This window comes from Arabidopsis lyrata (assembly GCF_000004255.2).
Source record: "Arabidopsis lyrata subsp. lyrata unplaced genomic scaffold ARALYscaffold_4, whole genome shotgun sequence".
Taxonomy (NCBI): Eukaryota; Viridiplantae; Streptophyta; class Magnoliopsida; order Brassicales; family Brassicaceae; genus Arabidopsis; species Arabidopsis lyrata.
This window is the reverse complement of record NW_003302552.1, coordinates 17,794,292-17,810,443: the sequence shown is the minus strand read 5'-3', so window position 1 is coordinate 17,810,443 and position 16,152 is coordinate 17,794,292. Positions and strand designations below refer to the sequence as shown.

At 36.0% G+C, this 16,152-nt stretch overlaps 4 protein-coding genes across 5 annotated transcripts; 3 read left to right on the top strand and 1 right to left on the bottom strand.

Annotated features, from left to right (window-relative positions):
• Window positions 1-54: 54 nt before the first annotated feature.
• LOC9315725 (thioredoxin-like protein AAED1, chloroplastic) lies at window positions 55-1,779 on the top strand. Its single transcript, XM_021029521.1, has 9 exons — window positions 55-274; window positions 359-491; window positions 590-635; window positions 719-778; window positions 855-891; window positions 983-1,062; window positions 1,166-1,257; window positions 1,344-1,404; window positions 1,519-1,779. The coding sequence occupies exons 1-9, from the start codon at window positions 97-99 to the stop codon at window positions 1,576-1,578; spliced, it is 747 nt and encodes a 248-aa protein (XP_020885180.1). The 5' UTR covers window positions 55-96; the 3' UTR covers window positions 1,579-1,779.
• A 33-nt stretch (window positions 1,780-1,812) lies between these two features.
• Window positions 1,813-3,829, bottom strand: LOC9317565 (flavonol synthase/flavanone 3-hydroxylase). The gene is given in 6 exon segments (XM_021029084.1): window positions 1,813-2,008; window positions 2,010-2,032; window positions 2,115-2,385; window positions 2,387-2,425; window positions 3,343-3,626; window positions 3,628-3,829. Coding segments are annotated over 6 exon segments (969 nt in total). The 5' UTR covers window positions 3,784-3,829.
• Window positions 3,830-4,209: 380 nt separating this feature from the next.
• Window positions 4,210-6,873, top strand: LOC9317564 (pentatricopeptide repeat-containing protein At2g37230). The gene has a single exon (XM_002881452.2). It carries the CDS (start codon window positions 4,450-4,452, stop codon window positions 6,718-6,720), a length of 2,271 nt encoding a protein of 756 aa, XP_002881498.1. The 5' UTR covers window positions 4,210-4,449; the 3' UTR covers window positions 6,721-6,873.
• Window positions 6,874-7,542: 669 nt separating this feature from the next.
• On the top strand, window positions 7,543-9,389 carry LOC9317563 (RNA-binding protein CP29B, chloroplastic). Of its 2 annotated transcripts, none has more exons than XR_002332579.1 (5): window positions 7,543-7,981; window positions 8,120-8,221; window positions 8,527-8,865; window positions 8,958-9,073; window positions 9,159-9,389. XR_002332579.1 is itself a non-coding variant. In XM_021028298.1 (5 exons), the coding sequence occupies exons 1-4, from the start codon at window positions 7,619-7,621 to the stop codon at window positions 9,021-9,023; spliced, it is 870 nt and encodes a 289-aa protein (XP_020883957.1). In that variant the 5' UTR covers window positions 7,543-7,618; the 3' UTR covers window positions 9,024-9,069; window positions 9,159-9,389. The 2 variants fall into 2 exon arrangements, 1 of the variants encoding a protein (XP_020883957.1); XM_021028298.1 differs by having other exon boundaries at window positions 8,958-9,069.
• Window positions 9,390-16,152: the final 6,763 nt, after the last annotated feature.

Here is a 16,152-nt window from a genome sequence, read left to right as displayed (position 1 = left end):
AACAACCCAACTCCACGAGTTTGTTAACGGTCTGAGAATCGATTAAAATTGGGATTTTTATTTTATTTTTTTTCTAGCTTGCTCCAGGAAGCAACAATGGCGGTTTCTCTGTCGTCGTCGTCGACGATCACGCCCATAACTCTGCAGCCGAATCTGAAGACGATTCATGGATTAGGGACAGTATCTCCTTTTTATTCGATCAAATCTCGCTTTCGTAGTGTCTCTCTCCGGCGTAGCGCCGTGGTCGTGTCGGCCATTACCGGAGGAGCTTCAGGTGAGCTTAAGTGTCTTCTCTTTATATTATATACGTAATTTGTATAATCTAGACTACTTACTAGATTATATTGATTTTTCACAGGAACTGGAATTGGGAAAGATACAGCTGATTTGCTAGATACAGTGAAAATTCTGGATTTGAGAGGAAATGAGATTCCAATTTCTGATTTATGGAAAGATAGGAAGGCTGTTGTTGCATTTGCTCGTCATTTTGGGTGATTAATTATTTGATTTTCTCATTAGATTTTATGGTTCTGGTTAATTACTTTGTAACTATCAAAGATATTTGGATGTTAATTTGTTATGTTTTCAGTTGCGTGCTCTGTCGGAAACGAGCAGCTTATCTTGCAGAAAAGAAGGTAATAGATTGTTGTTGGTTTGAAAAAGACTGGCCATTTATACAGTTGAAGTCATTGAGTGATACATTTGAGATTTTTGTTAGGATGTGATGGATGCATCTGGTGTTACTCTTGTTCTGATCGGACCGGGAAGTATTGATCAGGTAACACATTTTGGAAAATACAATTCTCTAAAACAGTTCTCAGCTGCTGATTCTCAGGTTGTAACCATCTATACAGGCTAACACTTTTATGGAGCAGACTAAGTTTAAAGGAGGTATGTTTCTCATTTACTTGCCAAAAAAACGAAAGACAGGTGAATTATTTTTATGAGACGATCTAATAATCTGTAATCAAATTTCTCTCAGAGGTCTATGCAGATCCAAACCACGCATCATACGAGGCGCTTGAATTTGTTTCAGGGGTTACTGTGACATTTACCCCCAAAGTAAAGTGACTTCTACTTAGCAATTAGCATATCAATTAGGTAACGAGAAATGTTATGCCTTTGTGGTCTCTCAGTCTCAGTAGCTTCTGTGGTATTATTCTAGGCCGCTATGAAGATATTAGAGTCTTACATGGAAGGATACCGCCAAGACTGGAAACTCTCGTTTATGAAAGATACTGTAGAAAGAGGTGGCTGGTAGGTTAAAGAGTATATTAGTCATTTCTTCTTGTTAGAGATGCAATAACTTTCCGATTTCATTAACAATTGTCTCGGATGTGTAGGCAACAAGGCGGAATCCTAGTTGCTGGCCCTGGAAAAGATAACATCTCTTACATACGCAAGGTAATCTCATCGTCGAATACTGATTGTGAACCTAGCCTCAACTTTGCGAACCTGATATTCCGATATCTTTTCAAACACATTGTCATTTTCAACTCTTTTGTTTGCGGATTTCAGGACAAAGAAGCTGGTGATGACCCGCCTGTTGAAGAGATCCTAAAAGCGTGTTGCGCTTGAAGGAATCGCAATCGAAAAGTAGATTTTAAAAAACAGTAACACTGTGCTATGCCCGGTACTCATCTTAAAACCATAAAACACCATTACCATAACCATAACGACCACATTAGAGAAATATGTACGTAGGGAAAGAAAAAAGACAAGTGGTAGACCGAAAAATAAAAAGAAAAAAAGGCTAGTCACTTCAACGAGGAAGCAATTGATGAGCATTGCCTTCTTGATTTTTGATGATCATTATGAGTCGAGATCAGCCAAGGATAAGTGGCGGACCTTGCGATATATGTAGTCCTTGTAGGCGATGTGCTTAAACTTGGGAGGATTGTCGTGGCCGATAATCTCTGGGAAAGGTCCGACGACCATATCGTTGGTAGGCCTCACAAGAACCGGCCAAGACATTCTTGTTCTCTCCTTATCCACTATCGTTTTATAAGTTGTACCTTCCATTGCTCAGCCTCTACAAATCCGTTACAACTAATTAAAAAGGATATATATAATTCACAACTTTATGATATAAACACATTCAATGAAAAAAATACTTGGATCTGATCGCCGATGATGACTATAACAGCAGATGGGATATTCTCGAGGTCGAACCAGTCATCGTCCTTGAACACTTGAAGTCCAGGAATCTCATTGGGTAGGATAAGTGTGAGCCCACTAACATCTGTGTGTGGATCCAATCCCTCGATCAAATCGGAATGTGGACACGGCGGATAGTAGTTGACAATCATCATATACTCACCGCCCATAACTTCCTTAATAGCCTCACCCCATAATCCTAACCCCTCTGATAACCACTCCATAATCTAGCATCTTCACATGCTTTGTGTATTCCTCATTTGCTTCCCTGAACCAAAAATATGAAATCAGTTAACAACAGTGAATTCATACGTACTTTTACATATTAGCTCAAGTGTCAGTGCTTTGGCTCACATAGGCTATGGCGAATAAAAAATGTGGTCCTTTTTAGAATTTTTTTTTCCCTTTTTCTAATAAATCATACATCAAATTGACATAGTTGTGATACATTATTTCAACCTGTTTTGTGATATAGTTGCTAGAAAGTAAGACTATCAATTTCAACTTTTAAAATTTTCTTCCTGCATAAGCAACTAAAATCGGAATCCTAAGCAATATCCGATAATCGATTCAAGAGTTTGAATAACAAACTTCCATTGTTTACGAAAACTAAACACTTCCATTAGTGGCAAAAATTATTTTAGAACTTTTAGTTCAAAAATATCGCATTTATTTCATTAATAATTGTACCTTATTTATAAAAATATATTAGGCAATCGGAGAATTTTTCATAAAATAAGAATTAAAATCATATTATCATGTACTTTTAAAATAAAGTGCTCAAACACATTTTAAACTAAATACGTAAGCCTAGTTTTTTTTTCTAAATTGTGGCCTTATAAATTCTGTGGTTTCTTGTGGCATTGGGCAAATGCCCTTCTCAAAAACATATGATGCATGCTTCTTTTTTTTTTTTTTTTTTTATAACCGGGCAAGGGTCCACGTGTTAGCTATCAGATACCCGACAGAGCAGGATTTCACGTGTTAGACTATCGGTTTGCGTCAGACTAGCCACGTGGACGGCCAAATAGCACTCCACGTGTCGGCTCCTGGAACGCTGCAGCCCGTATGTGAATACCGCAGCCCGTATGATGCATGCTTCTGACTAGCTCATAGCTCATAAAATGAGATCTTTTCTCAACACAATTGATATATAATGAATGGATTGATTAGATTTGAAAGTACCTGTAATCTAGAGGATTCTTAGGCCAGTATTTGTAGTTCACTGACGACGGTGGCTAGATATCGTGAAATAGTTGATCGACCGTACCTGTTTTTCTTTCTAGATCTAACTCGTACCTCCTCGCGTATCCTTCACGTGAATCATCTGGTTTCGCCACGGCATTCTTCTCCACTTCGAGAAGCTCGAAGAATTGCCTACCAACATTTTGCAAACGTTGTATCACTTTCGTGGGAATCCCGCGATTGACCACCTGAAAAACTCCCCACTCTTCAAACTCCCCACTATTCGCTCGCCTTCACCACCGCACGCGCTACTAGCTCTTGATCGGGACTGCTTAAGTCAACCACGGGTATGTGTGAAGACGGTATGTCTTGGTCTCTCTCAAGTACCATGTTGTCGGAAATAGTGCCGGAGTTGGTGATCGACTGTTCACTAGGGCACATTATTAGTGGGAGAGTGGGAGGTGATATAAATCAACAATTGCGGCAATGCTACATATATGCGTGAGTGGTAGGTAACCAAAACCAAATTTGATGAAATTTTGTCATACGTGGTAGTAGGTAAACATATATAATAATAATTCGTATATACACATGCAATTAATAATGTAACTAGTATATATAATAATAGGCAAATGATAATTTATGTGAGCGCAAATAAGTTTAAACACACAGTGTTAACTGTTATGTTATACAATAAAACTTTAATTAAAGTTTGCTTACTCCATTAGTGATAACACCACACATGATAATTCCATGCTTAAATTAATTAAAACACACAAAAGATAAATTAATATCTTCAAGTCCAACAAAATATGTCAGCTTTCCTATCATTTTTTTGTAGGTTAACAGGCCGGGTTAGTAATAGGCCCATCTGTTATGCACAAAAACCGGGCTGGATAGTAACGCTTAACAGGCCGGGTTAAAGTTCAGGAAATACCCGACCCGGAACAAGATCTTGGATCCACGACTGCATTTCTTCTTCCCTAAAACCCTACTCATCATCACTAACAACTCTTGCTTCCTTCTTGCTTCCTTCGTGTAGCTCCCTCAATGTCGAATTGAAAATTTTCAGAAAGATTTCTACAAACGAAGATTCCATTTCCTGTAATGGCTTTCATTTCCAGATCTAAACCCTATCAATCGAGAGCTAGGGTTTATCTCTCGCTTCCCAGATCCTCAGACTCGTCTTTCTTCTCATTCCCTCGTTTATTCAGCTCAATCGAAGAAACCCAAACTTCAGGCGACGCAAACCCAGAAACCCAATCTCCAGATGCGAAACCCGAGACGAAGAATCTGGGTTCTACAGAGACGAGGCCACTCAGAGAGAGATTCCAACGAGGTAAGCGTCAAAACCATGAAAAGCTTGAGGATACAATTTGTAGAATGATGGATAATCGTGCTTGGACGACACGTTTACAGAACTCGATCCGAGATCTTGTACCTGAATGGGATCATTCTTTAGTGTATAATGTATTGCACGGTGCTAAGAAGCTTGAGCACGCTCTTCAGTTTTTCCGGTGGACGGAGAGATCTGGATTGATTCGTCATGATAGAGATACTCATATGAAAATGATTAAGATGCTTGGAGAGGTTCAGAAGCTTAATCATGCTCGGTGTATTTTATTGGATATGCCTGAAAAGGGTGTTCCTTGGGATGAGGATATGTTTGTGGTGCTTATTGAGAGTTATGGCAAAGCTGGTATTGTTCAAGAGTCTGTTAAAATCTTTCAGAAGATGAAGGATTTGGGTGTGGAGAGGACGATTAAGTCGTATAATACTTTGTTTAAGGTGATTTTGAGGCGTGGTAGGTATATGATGGCGAAACGGTATTTCAATAAGATGGTTAGTGAGGGTGTTGAGCCAACTAGGCATACTTATAATCTAATGCTGTGGGGGTTCTTTTTGTCTTTGAGGCTTGAGACTGCTTTGAGGTTTTTTGATGATATGAAAACTCGTGGGATCTCGCCGGATGCTGTTACATACAATACTATTATCAATGGGTACTGCCGGTTTAAGAAGATGGATGAGGCAGAGAAGTTATTTGTGGAGATGAAAGGGAATAATAGTGAGCCTAGTGTTGTGACTTACACCACGATGATTAAAGGATATCTTTCAGTTGACCGAGTTGATGATGGGTTGAGAATCTTTGAGGAGATGAGATCTTTTGGTATTGAGCCCAATGCTACGACTTATTCTACATTGTTGCCAGGTCTGTGTGATGTTGGGAAAATGGTGGAAGCTAAGAATATTTTGAAGAATATGATGGCCAAACACATTGCTCCAAAAGATAACTCGATCTTCCTTAAGCTTTTGGTTTCGCAGAGTAAAGCAGGGGATATGGCGGCAGCCACTGAGGTGCTCAAAGCCATGGCTACACTGAACGTTCCAGCAGAAGCGGGACACTATGGGGTCTTGATCGAGAATCAATGCAAGGCTAGTGCATACAATCGTGCTATCAAGCTTTTAGATACGCTTATTGAGAAAGAAATCATTTTGAGACATCAGGATACTCTGGAAATGGAGCCCAGTGCATACAACCCAATCATCGAGTATTTGTGCAACAATGGCCAAACGGCAAAAGCAGAAGTGCTTTTCAGGCAGCTGATGAAAAGAGGTGTCCAAGACCAAGATGCCTTAAACAATCTAATCCGTGGCCATGCAAAGGAAGGAAACCCAGAGTCTAGTTACGAGATTCTGAAGATCATGTCGAGGAGAGGTGTCCCTAGAGAAGCAAACGCATACGAGCTGCTCATCAAGAGCTACATGAGCAAAGGTGAGCCTGGAGACGCGAAAACCGCACTGGACAGCATGGTCGAAGACGGGCATGTCCCAGATTCAGCCCTTTTCAGGTCAGTAATTGAGAGTTTGTTTGAGGATGGTAGGGTGCAGACAGCAAGCCGTGTGATGATGATCATGATAGATAAAAACGTTGGTATCGAAGACAACATGGATTTGATTGCCAAGATCTTGGAAGCTCTCTTAATGAGAGGACACGTAGAAGAAGCCCTGGGGCGTATAGATCTTCTGAACCAAAACGGACACACAGCTGATCTGGACAGCCTGTTATCTGTCTTAAGCGAGAAAGGGAAGACGATTGCAGCATTGAAGCTGTTAGATTTCGGGTTGGAGAGGGATCTCAGCTTAGATTTTTCGAGCTACGACAAAGTGTTGGATGCGCTTTTAGGAGCCGGGAAGACTCTGAATGCGTACTCGGTTCTGTGTAAGATCATGGAGAAAGGAAGTTCAACAGATTGGAAGAGCTCTGATGAACTGATCAAGAGCTTGAACCAAGAAGGAAACACAAAGCAAGCTGATGTTCTTTCTAGAATGATCAAGAAGGGACAAGGAATCAAGAAACAAAACACTGCTTCTCTATAGAAACTTCTTAACAAGTGATTCTTTCTCCTTTTATTGTTGGTTCAATTATCTTTCTCAAAATAAATCCTTTTTTGAAACTTGTTTTGAAGGATGCGTTTGTATGATCACTCTGTGTTTTTTTTGGTAGGAATTGTATCGTTTTCTGATTTAGTTTTTTAACCACTTGAAAACGTTAAATACGTAAAATTTTTCGAAGAGAGTTTTCAGTTTTTTTTTTGGCTGGAACAAAGAGTTGCATCTTCTTCCATTGGCTTTTAGTAAAAAATATCTTATCTTCTCATAGATTTTTTTTGCCTTACCACTAGACGTGCCATCTCCACTGTCCATCCATAATTCGACGGTCCAGATCTCATCTCATCCATCATACTTCATATTATGACAAGTAGTTTAGTAGCTGTCCCAATTAAACCAACCACAACCAAACACAACTAATTTAAGTCATAAAAATTCACATATTCTACTTTATTACAAAAATTATTTGGAAAAGTAAACAAAAAGCATGCTATTTATTTTTTAACATATGCATACAAAAATATAATACGAAATAATTTGTAACATGTAGTATTAAACTTTTTATATTGATAAAAAAAAAGAAAAATAAAAGAAATTCCCATAATTTATGTCTAACTATTTTAGTGAGTACATTTCAAAGAAATATCATTTTTATATATGTTGCTGAATTTTGAGAAAATACAATTATTGCAAAAAAAAAAAAAAAAAAACAGAAAGTTTTGAGGTAAAATTACAAAATAAAATTAGTTTTGAGATATTTATGCAAGAGCTAAATATATTTTTCATTTGCCCATAAATATCAAACACTCACCATCTTATCTCCACTCTCAAATCTTCTTCACCCAAAAACCCCTAGAAAGTTAGAAACCTTATCTCTTCTCTTCCCATGGCTGCTTCAGCTTCGTCTCTCGCTCTCTCTTCCTTCAACCCTAAATCTCTTCCTTTCTGCGTCTCCAGACCAGCCTCCGTTTCCCTCTTACCTCCTTCCCTCTCCTTTAAACTCAATTCCGACTCCGTTTCCTTCTCCATCGCCGCCAAATGGAACTCTCCCGCTTCTCGCTTCGTCCGTAACGTTGCAATTACCTCAGAGTTCGAGGTGGAAGAAGACGGTTTCGCGGATGACGCGGCGCCACAACAGCAATCTTTCTCTGCTGACCTCAAACTCTTCGTTGGCAACCTTCCCTTTAATGTCGACAGTGCTCAGCTCGCTCAGCTCTTCGAGAGCGCTGGAAATGTTGAGATGGTTGAGGTATGAATTAAGGGTTTTATCGAATTTGTGAGATATAGAAGAAAGTACTGTTCTTTAGGGTTTCTATTGATGATTGATTCTAATACGAAAATGCCTTAATCTTGTGTTGTAATCGTTTTTGATTCTTTGTCTTGTTAGGTAATCTATGACAAAGTGACAGGAAGAAGCAGAGGTTTTGGATTCGTGACTATGTCTTCAGTTTCTGAAGTTGAGGCAGCTGCTAATCAGTTCAATGGCTATGTAAGAAGATACTTATTTGCCTTACTGTAATCTTCGATTGTTGTATATGAACTCTCTGAGGAATTGCTTTATCTTGTCTTGTTGTTATGCGTTTGTGTTTTGGTGTTTACTTAATGTGTTTATGTTGCTCTATGTTTCTGTGATAAGCTGTGTTTTAGTGTTTTGGAAAGTAAAAAATTTTCTTCGGTGAATGCAATCTTTAAACTTGTGGCTTCTAAAGATATAACTTGGACCTCTGTGTTGTTGTTCTTATTGCATAAGATTCTTGTTTCTTTAGTTAAAAACATTTTGATATGATTTTGTAGGAGTTGGATGGTAGACCTTTGAGAGTTAATGCTGGTCCTCCTCCACCAAAGAGGGAAGATGGTTTCTCCAGGGGACCTAGAAGCAGCTTTGGAAGCTCAGGTTCTGGATATGGAGGAGGTGGTGGTTCTGGTGCTGGTTCAGGAAACCGAGTTTATGTTGGCAACCTTTCTTGGGGAGTTGATGACATGGCTCTTGAGAGTTTGTTCGCGGAACAAGGAAAGGTTGTTGAGGCTAGAGTCATCTACGACAGGGACAGTGGTCGATCCAAGGGTTTTGGGTTTGTGACATACAACTCTTCCCAAGAGGTCCAAAATGCCATCAATTCCTTGAATGGTGCTGTAAGTATCTTTTACTCATACTCATACCAATATACACTTACATTGTGATCAAATCAAACAACTCTTGATATACTTTTACTTGTGGCCTATAGGATTTGGACGGCAGACAAATTAGAGTCTCGGAAGCTGAGGCTAGGCCTCCAAGGCGCCAATTTTGAGCACCAATCTATGACTTCCTATTCTCAAAAACGCATATTCTGGAGGGTATGTATGATTTAACCATTGTACTTATAAATTGGCTTTTCGCACTAACAACTTGATGACTGATTTATCGAGTTGTGAAATTGTAACAGGCGCTTCGAAGCAAAGAGGGTTTGTGAGATGATGGCAGTTTCGGACGGTACTAAGCTCTTAGCTTCGCCTATGTTTGTTGCCTTTGGATGTACGAAGGTCGTAAAGGAATGGTCTTTTTTTTTTTGAGAAACGTATAATTAAGATAAAAGTAGAGAAGACCATGTTCTTGTCTGTCTGAATGCTGCCATTGACTGCTTCGCTTTGGTTTGATTCAATTTTTTTTCTCTCTATTTCGTGGTCTTCGTAATACTTCTCTGTTTATTTGATCCTCTGCTAGAATGTCCCACATTGCTTGGGATTAAGATCTTTGGACAATGTATATAGGATGTGGCAACCCTTAACTCTTGAGCTAGCTTTTGGGTTAAGTTAGGCCACATTCCTATTATGGTATCAAAGCCCAAGGTTGGCCCAACAAGCAAATTCCTACACAAATAGTTTCCCACCTATGTGGTCCATATAAGTGGTATGTCTTGTTGTATTTCCGAGATGTTGGGTTTTGGACTGTTTTCCGTTGGACCGTTTCCCACCCACATCTCGAGAAGGCCTATTAGAATGTCCCACATTGCTTGGGATTAAGATCTTTGGACAATGTATATAGGATGCGGCAACCCTTAACTCTTGAGCTAGTTTTTGGGTTAAGTTAGGCCACATTCCTAATATCCTCTGCTCAAATGAATGAATATGATGAACACACTTGAAAACCGGTTAAGCACTCAAATTGTCTAAAACCAAACCAAACACAACACAATTTGATGTGGAATGAACATTATCTTGCCAGTTAGTTCCTTCGTAAAGAGATAATTTCTTGCGTTCAGCCGTGAGCCGTACCATTGATCAAATTGCGTTCAGCTGGTTCCAATTTGGGTTCGCACAAAGCCCAAATGTTGAATGTAATGGACCTTAATATCAAAACTCTCCGGTCTTGGATAGAATGTAATTGCGATTGAATACTAGGAGCATGGGCTTTTCTGCATTTGGTCCATTTAGGTGTAAAACTTGTTCAATTGGTCTATCTCCTATGAAATAGTATATTCAGAGTTATGACTTGGATGCTGTTTACATGACACTTCGCAAATGTATTATATGATGTTCGTTTGGGCCAAAACATTATATGAATTTAGATGGTACGTACGTATGGATACAAATGATTTTGCATTAAAAAAGTTTTTACATTATAAGTGTTAAAATATGTGATAATTTGGAGGTAATTTCTTCATCCAAATCAATCAAAACATCGAAATATCCTCACAAAAATCATTCGAAATTTTGCAGCTACAAATTTTCAAAACATTGAAATGTCTCGGCAAATTTCATAAAACTATTTTTCAAATTCATAAAGATACCTTATTCGTATATAATTCACAATTTGACGTCGAGATAGCTAGAGAGATATTATACGTGCAATAATCTTTTATTTTGCAGAAACGTGAAAGGTACACTTTGGAAGCAGTTTATGAATTATGATGATGAAGGCATCACTTGCTTCCATTGCCGATAGACGTACGTAGTTCTGTTGGTAATGATGCTGCCACAAAACGTTAATGTCGTCCCAAGCTTTTTCCATAAGTACAATAATCTCTCACAGCAAAACACGAATTTTGTTATATCTATGTATATACGTTGTTTACTTTAATTAAATCAGTTAAAGTGATAGTTTTAACAAATCTTCCAATGATCATAGACTATCGGGGTCCGGTCTTGGACACCTTAGCATGAAACATTTACGTAGGATTCCTACTTTATGGGGCTCCACTTAAAGAAATTACTCATTAGTCTCATAAAAAGTTTAAAATATTTTTTGTATAATAATAAGAAGGCAACAAAAAAAATGAGATCCTAAATCATTAGTAAATTGTGATAACTAGAGGAAAGATGTAGTGATATATTTGTAAACCTAGAGACTCTCCATCAAAAATAAGAAAAAGAAATCCATCAAAATAAGAAAAAGAATTAGAACCACATGGTGGTGGGCGAGTGGTTCTCGTTTGGTTGGAAGGATCGCCCTGTTGGTCTAGGCCAGGGATCGATCCTCCCCAGATCCTCTCCAGACGCAGTTTCGCTCTCTCACTCTTGTGGCCACCTGGGAATTTACCTGCGGACTTGCTCAGGCGCCCCAGACCACCAGTTTATCAGGAGGCCCTTAAGTGGCGGCTTAAAAATCCCTGTGACGCGGGCTTAGGCCCAGTAGGCTAGTCAGATCAATGTGTGGTCTGGATACTGGGTTATAAAAAAAAAAAAAAAAAATTAGAAAAATGAAAAAAGAAGAAGAAGAAGAAGGTAGAGACGTTTTCTTTAATAAAATAAGAAGAGACTCACCAGATACCATCTTTAATAAAAGGGTATAAAATAATACCATCTCTACAATTGTCTTATGTTGATTAGTTCAAACAAATAAAAAATTAATTAAATAATTAAAATTATATAAAAATAATATTATTTTATTTCTAAAATATCCAACTGAGTTTGTGAACGATGGAAATGCTCCAAGGAATTAAACACGTTAAAAGTAATAGAAATTATGTACTAAAAGTAGAAATGTGTTTAGATGACGCCTAACGGTTTATTTTCATTGAATTCTCTTTTTTACCTTTTTGTGTGTTCTAGTTCTACTATTACTTTCAGTTTTCTTTTTTTTTGAGATAATTAATACTTTTATTCATCTTCTTACTTTCCCCAAAGGACAACATTTGGAAGTTACAATGCAAAGCAGAGATTAAAAAAAAGTTGAAAAGATACTAGTAGTGAAAATAGAGAGATTCTTGTGAAGCAATAAAAATTTGAAAAAGATACAAGGGACAACATTATATTCAGTTTTATGTATGGTTCTACTTCGTTTTGTGTTTCGTATGGAATCTTGACTATCTCGTAAGTGGCCATGAGGAATATTTTGAGTTTTGTTTAAATTGAAGCATGCAAAACAGAAAGTACAAAGGAGTTGAGCTCCTATAACAACCGAAAGCCTAACAAGAAAGCAAAGCCGGCCGAAAGCCCAAATAAATGAAAGCATCTTAGAGCATGTTTATCAATAAAACCCTATGAGTATCACAAGCATTTTTTTAGTATTAAATTAATTAATTATTTAATCAATGATACTCAATAAGATTTTTGTTAAATTAGTATGTTTATTGGTGAAACTCAATGGGTATCAGTAGCGTTTCGAAGAGAGAAGAGAGAGAAACGTTTCGACATAAATGAGGATATGTTTTTTTTTTCCTCTGATTAATTTTTTCCCCCCACTCAGCGACTGACACCTGTCGAATGAAACCGTATCAGAAGTCTCTACCCACTGAGCCGTTTCAACTCGATTTTGGCCCAATTTAATTTTTTTAATATTTTATTGGGCTGATACCCAACAAAATCCATGAGTAAACATGCTCTTAACATGTAGACACATCTCTAATAGTATAATTATAATATTGAGACAAGAATATTTCTCTTGTCTATAATTTGAAGAAAAATATTGATAAACTATAATAAAAAGTAACAACTATATAAATACACTATATTTTATAAGAGTATTAGGGAGTTTCGTAAAATGTTTCTATCTCTAGGAAAAAAATGAAGTAATCAGGGTTGAATATGCCAAACCGTGAGTTATGGGCCACAGCTTTGTAACTGGTCAGCGCAAGTAGACCCTCTTTGACTTATAAACCTCATTCATTGGACATGAACATGTTCAATGTTTGCTCCTTTGCTGAATCCTATAAAATTCATTATCGATTACAAGACATTTTCCACCATATATTTGTAGCAAACTGATGTCGATGCTTTTCTAAATATTTGTCTAAATATGTGGTTCCAAAAAAACTGTGATTCACATGGTGTATATAGGTCCGACTAAACATTTTGAATTGTAGGCGCTCAATATGAACATCATAAGTTTTAAAAGAAAAATAAATAAAATGTAAAAACAAATGGGGTATAGAGACGGCCGAAAGGTTGGGAAATTGAAATGAATGTAAGATAATGTTCCAAAAACAAAGGACAAAATTAACTCTCCAAAACATTTACAAAAAATAATAAAAATAAATGAATGTCCTTTTTGCTTCTTCTCCATCATACTTTCCACCACTCTTCTTGCCTACAAATTAGTTTCTTTCTTCCTCCTTTGTCTTCATTAAACCCTTACGTACCATCTATATACATACATATTAATACTCATATATATTCATCGGAAATTGCCCTTTTTTATCTCGTAAAATATATATATGGTCGCGCTAATCATACTATTTTCACTATATATGTTCAAGGGATCAATAATTTACAATAAAAAAACATTGTCCTTAATATTGACATTATCTCGTCAATATCTTTTAAACATGTTTAAGTTTAACTTAAATTTTTTGAATATGAACTGTTGAGTAGTGGAGAAGATGTATGCCTGGTGTGGTATGTTAAGTATCTGGGAGAATATGGTAAACAAAAATGTTTCACTTGTTGACCCAAAAAAAAGTTTCAATAAAAGCATGACTCTTTCCAATTAATACGATTGGACTGATTCTTTGTAACGAAAACAGTTTGATTGATGAGAGGGTAATATAAGTTGAAAGTATTAATTTAGTAAAAATGTGAAAGAGGGATTTGACTTTTAAGCAACGGTATTAACTGTCCGACACTTTATGATAACTACTAAACAACGGATTTGTCCCTTTCTGACCTTTGACTGGTCCTTTTGACCATTTTAAATCCATGTTCTTCCCTTTTCTTTCCTGTTTTGTTGTCTCTCTTATTTTTATTTTTTACTTTCTAATTCCTTAATTTGTGGATTTAGCGTCGGTCCATAGGGAAAAAAACAAGTTTGGAGGTTCTATTTTCGGTTCAAGGCGGTAAATGTTTTTGTAAAAGCCATAATTCGAAAATGTTGTCGGAATCATATCAACCCTTTTATGTTTACGCATTCATTTTGACGTCTTGTGAATTCAAGAATTTTACCCGGGTAATTATAGTTTCCTATAGAATTTTACGTAGGGGTGTTCTTTCAAAAGATTTTAAATTCTTAAAAGAATATTTAAACTAAAGTAGCATTTCAGAAATATTTGAACTTCCAAATTACCTTATTTACAGGATAATCCGTTCACGTTTACCTTTTAACGAATCAAACAGTATCCTCAAATGATATGCATGAATATACATATATACGACACTAGATCATTTTTTTTTTTCATCAAACGACACTAGATCATACACAAGAATAAACGATACATGCATGCACGCCGGAATATAGAAGTCGACAAAAATGCCGATACTCATACACGTCTAGCGTCAAGAACATATACATTAACCCATGACACACAGAACAACAAGAGGATTTGTGCCGCCAGTATGCACTAACAAGACCTAATTACAAGATCCAATACATTACTCATTATCCAAATTACCATTAGATATTTCAATAACTATTTTTCCTTTCATTTGTGTAAGGGATATATCTGGACTTATCTAATAAAACAAAGTACAAGTTCTTTAGATATTTTTTTCTATTTCTTCTTAAACAACTTTCACTAATGATAGATCATCAGATTGTATAACAGTCGACCGGATACATAACAAGCCTAAAATCATTTTTCCCATTTTCCGTTTTCTAACTAGTTATTATGTCTATTTCTAACTTGAGCAGCATATAATTATAATTCATATCATACCATTGTTTTCAGAATATCAGATATTTCATTCATTGTGCTTGTCGTTTGCATCCAATATAGAATTCGATTCAATATTTTTTTTCTACAATAAAAAGCTATTTCTCCATCAGTAACCTAAATATATTGTCCTCTTCTATTTTCAGATGTAGTTCCCAAAAATTAATAAGAAAAAAACTCAGATTTTTATTATGTAGCTAGCTAGAGCTAAAGTTGAAAAATGATATTCCTAGTATATTTTTTCTTCATCTTTCTTACTATTCAATCAAATTAAATTAGCTTTGATATTTGTCGGGAATACTCTGTTTAATCAATAAATTATATTTTTTTTTTGGTAAGAATCAATAAATTATATTTTGTCAGATAGAAAGTGTGGAACCTTTTCCTGCTTCATATAATACTAAATAAATAAATAAAAATGGTAAGAGTACATAAATTGATGAGCTTGTATTATACTATTACATTTACGCCCCTTTGTCGGTAATATACCGCTTTATGACAAAGTTTTTTTTTTTTGAAAAAATAGAAAAATGTTTTGTTGTTATTCTTTATGACAAAGTTACCATGCATACAATATCAATATATCATATTGAGCATTTTTCTTTAATATGAACGAATTTCGTTATACAGTTAAAGTTTCAACAGAAAGTAATCATAAAAACGGTCAACGTTACACAAAAAAATTAACTGGCTTTCAATTAAAGTTTCAGCTTTCGGAACTTTTCTAAATTTAACTTGACTCTTTTTCTTTAAAGAAATCAAAAATGTTAAACGATTGTTGACCATTCCAAGAACATTCAGGATACTTTGACTGTAAATGGTAACATCTTTTATGTGGAATTGTTGAGGAATTCCTGAGGAATATATAAATGTTACATCATTTGTATCTGTAAAATTATTGTAGAATTTTTTTATGTTCTGTCATAATGGTCCTACTTTATTCTTTTATTTATTAAATTAATCAAACTTTCAACAGATGCATTTCATTTGTGAATTTTGATATGTGATATGTATTTTTGAATAATGTATTTTGAAGTTTGTTTTTAGGAACAAATAATATTTTTGTGGATTTTTAAAGAACTAATAATTTTAATATTTTTGATATTATGATTTCACTAAGGATAATAGCGAATAATCTTGGATGTTTGGGTCTTTAGCTCGGTGTCGGTTCTATAATTTTTGGTTTCGGGTAATTCATTTATCGAGTTTAGTATCCATACGGTTATTTTAAAATTTCGGTTCAGGCTCGGTTCAATTTCAGGTATTTCGGTTTTTTGAATCAAGAACGGATTAGGAACCAAAAACTTTACAAATATTTTTGAGTTTTTTTTGGTTATTATGGTTCGTGTCCATT

Excerpts from the sequence above, each read along its gene's own strand:
- LOC9317564 (XM_002881452.2), top strand. The coding sequence starts at position 4,450 with ATGGCTTTCATTTCCAGATCTAAACCCTATCAATCGAGAGCTAGGGTT.
- LOC9315725 (XM_021029521.1), top strand. The coding sequence starts at position 97 with ATGGCGGTTTCTCTGTCGTCGTCGTCGACGATCACGCCCATAACTCTG. Across the intron at positions 492-589 it reads GCATTTGCTCGTCATTTTGG|TTGCGTGCTCTGTCGGAAAC; the intron begins GTGATTAATTAT and ends TTATGTTTTCAG. Across the intron at positions 892-982 it reads GCAGACTAAGTTTAAAGGAG|AGGTCTATGCAGATCCAAAC; the intron begins GTATGTTTCTCA and ends AATTTCTCTCAG.
- LOC9317563 (XM_021028298.1), top strand. The coding sequence starts at position 7,619 with ATGGCTGCTTCAGCTTCGTCTCTCGCTCTCTCTTCCTTCAACCCTAAA. Across the intron at positions 7,982-8,119 it reads GAAATGTTGAGATGGTTGAG|GTAATCTATGACAAAGTGAC; the intron begins GTATGAATTAAG and ends TTGTCTTGTTAG. Across the intron at positions 8,222-8,526 it reads CTAATCAGTTCAATGGCTAT|GAGTTGGATGGTAGACCTTT; the intron begins GTAAGAAGATAC and ends ATGATTTTGTAG.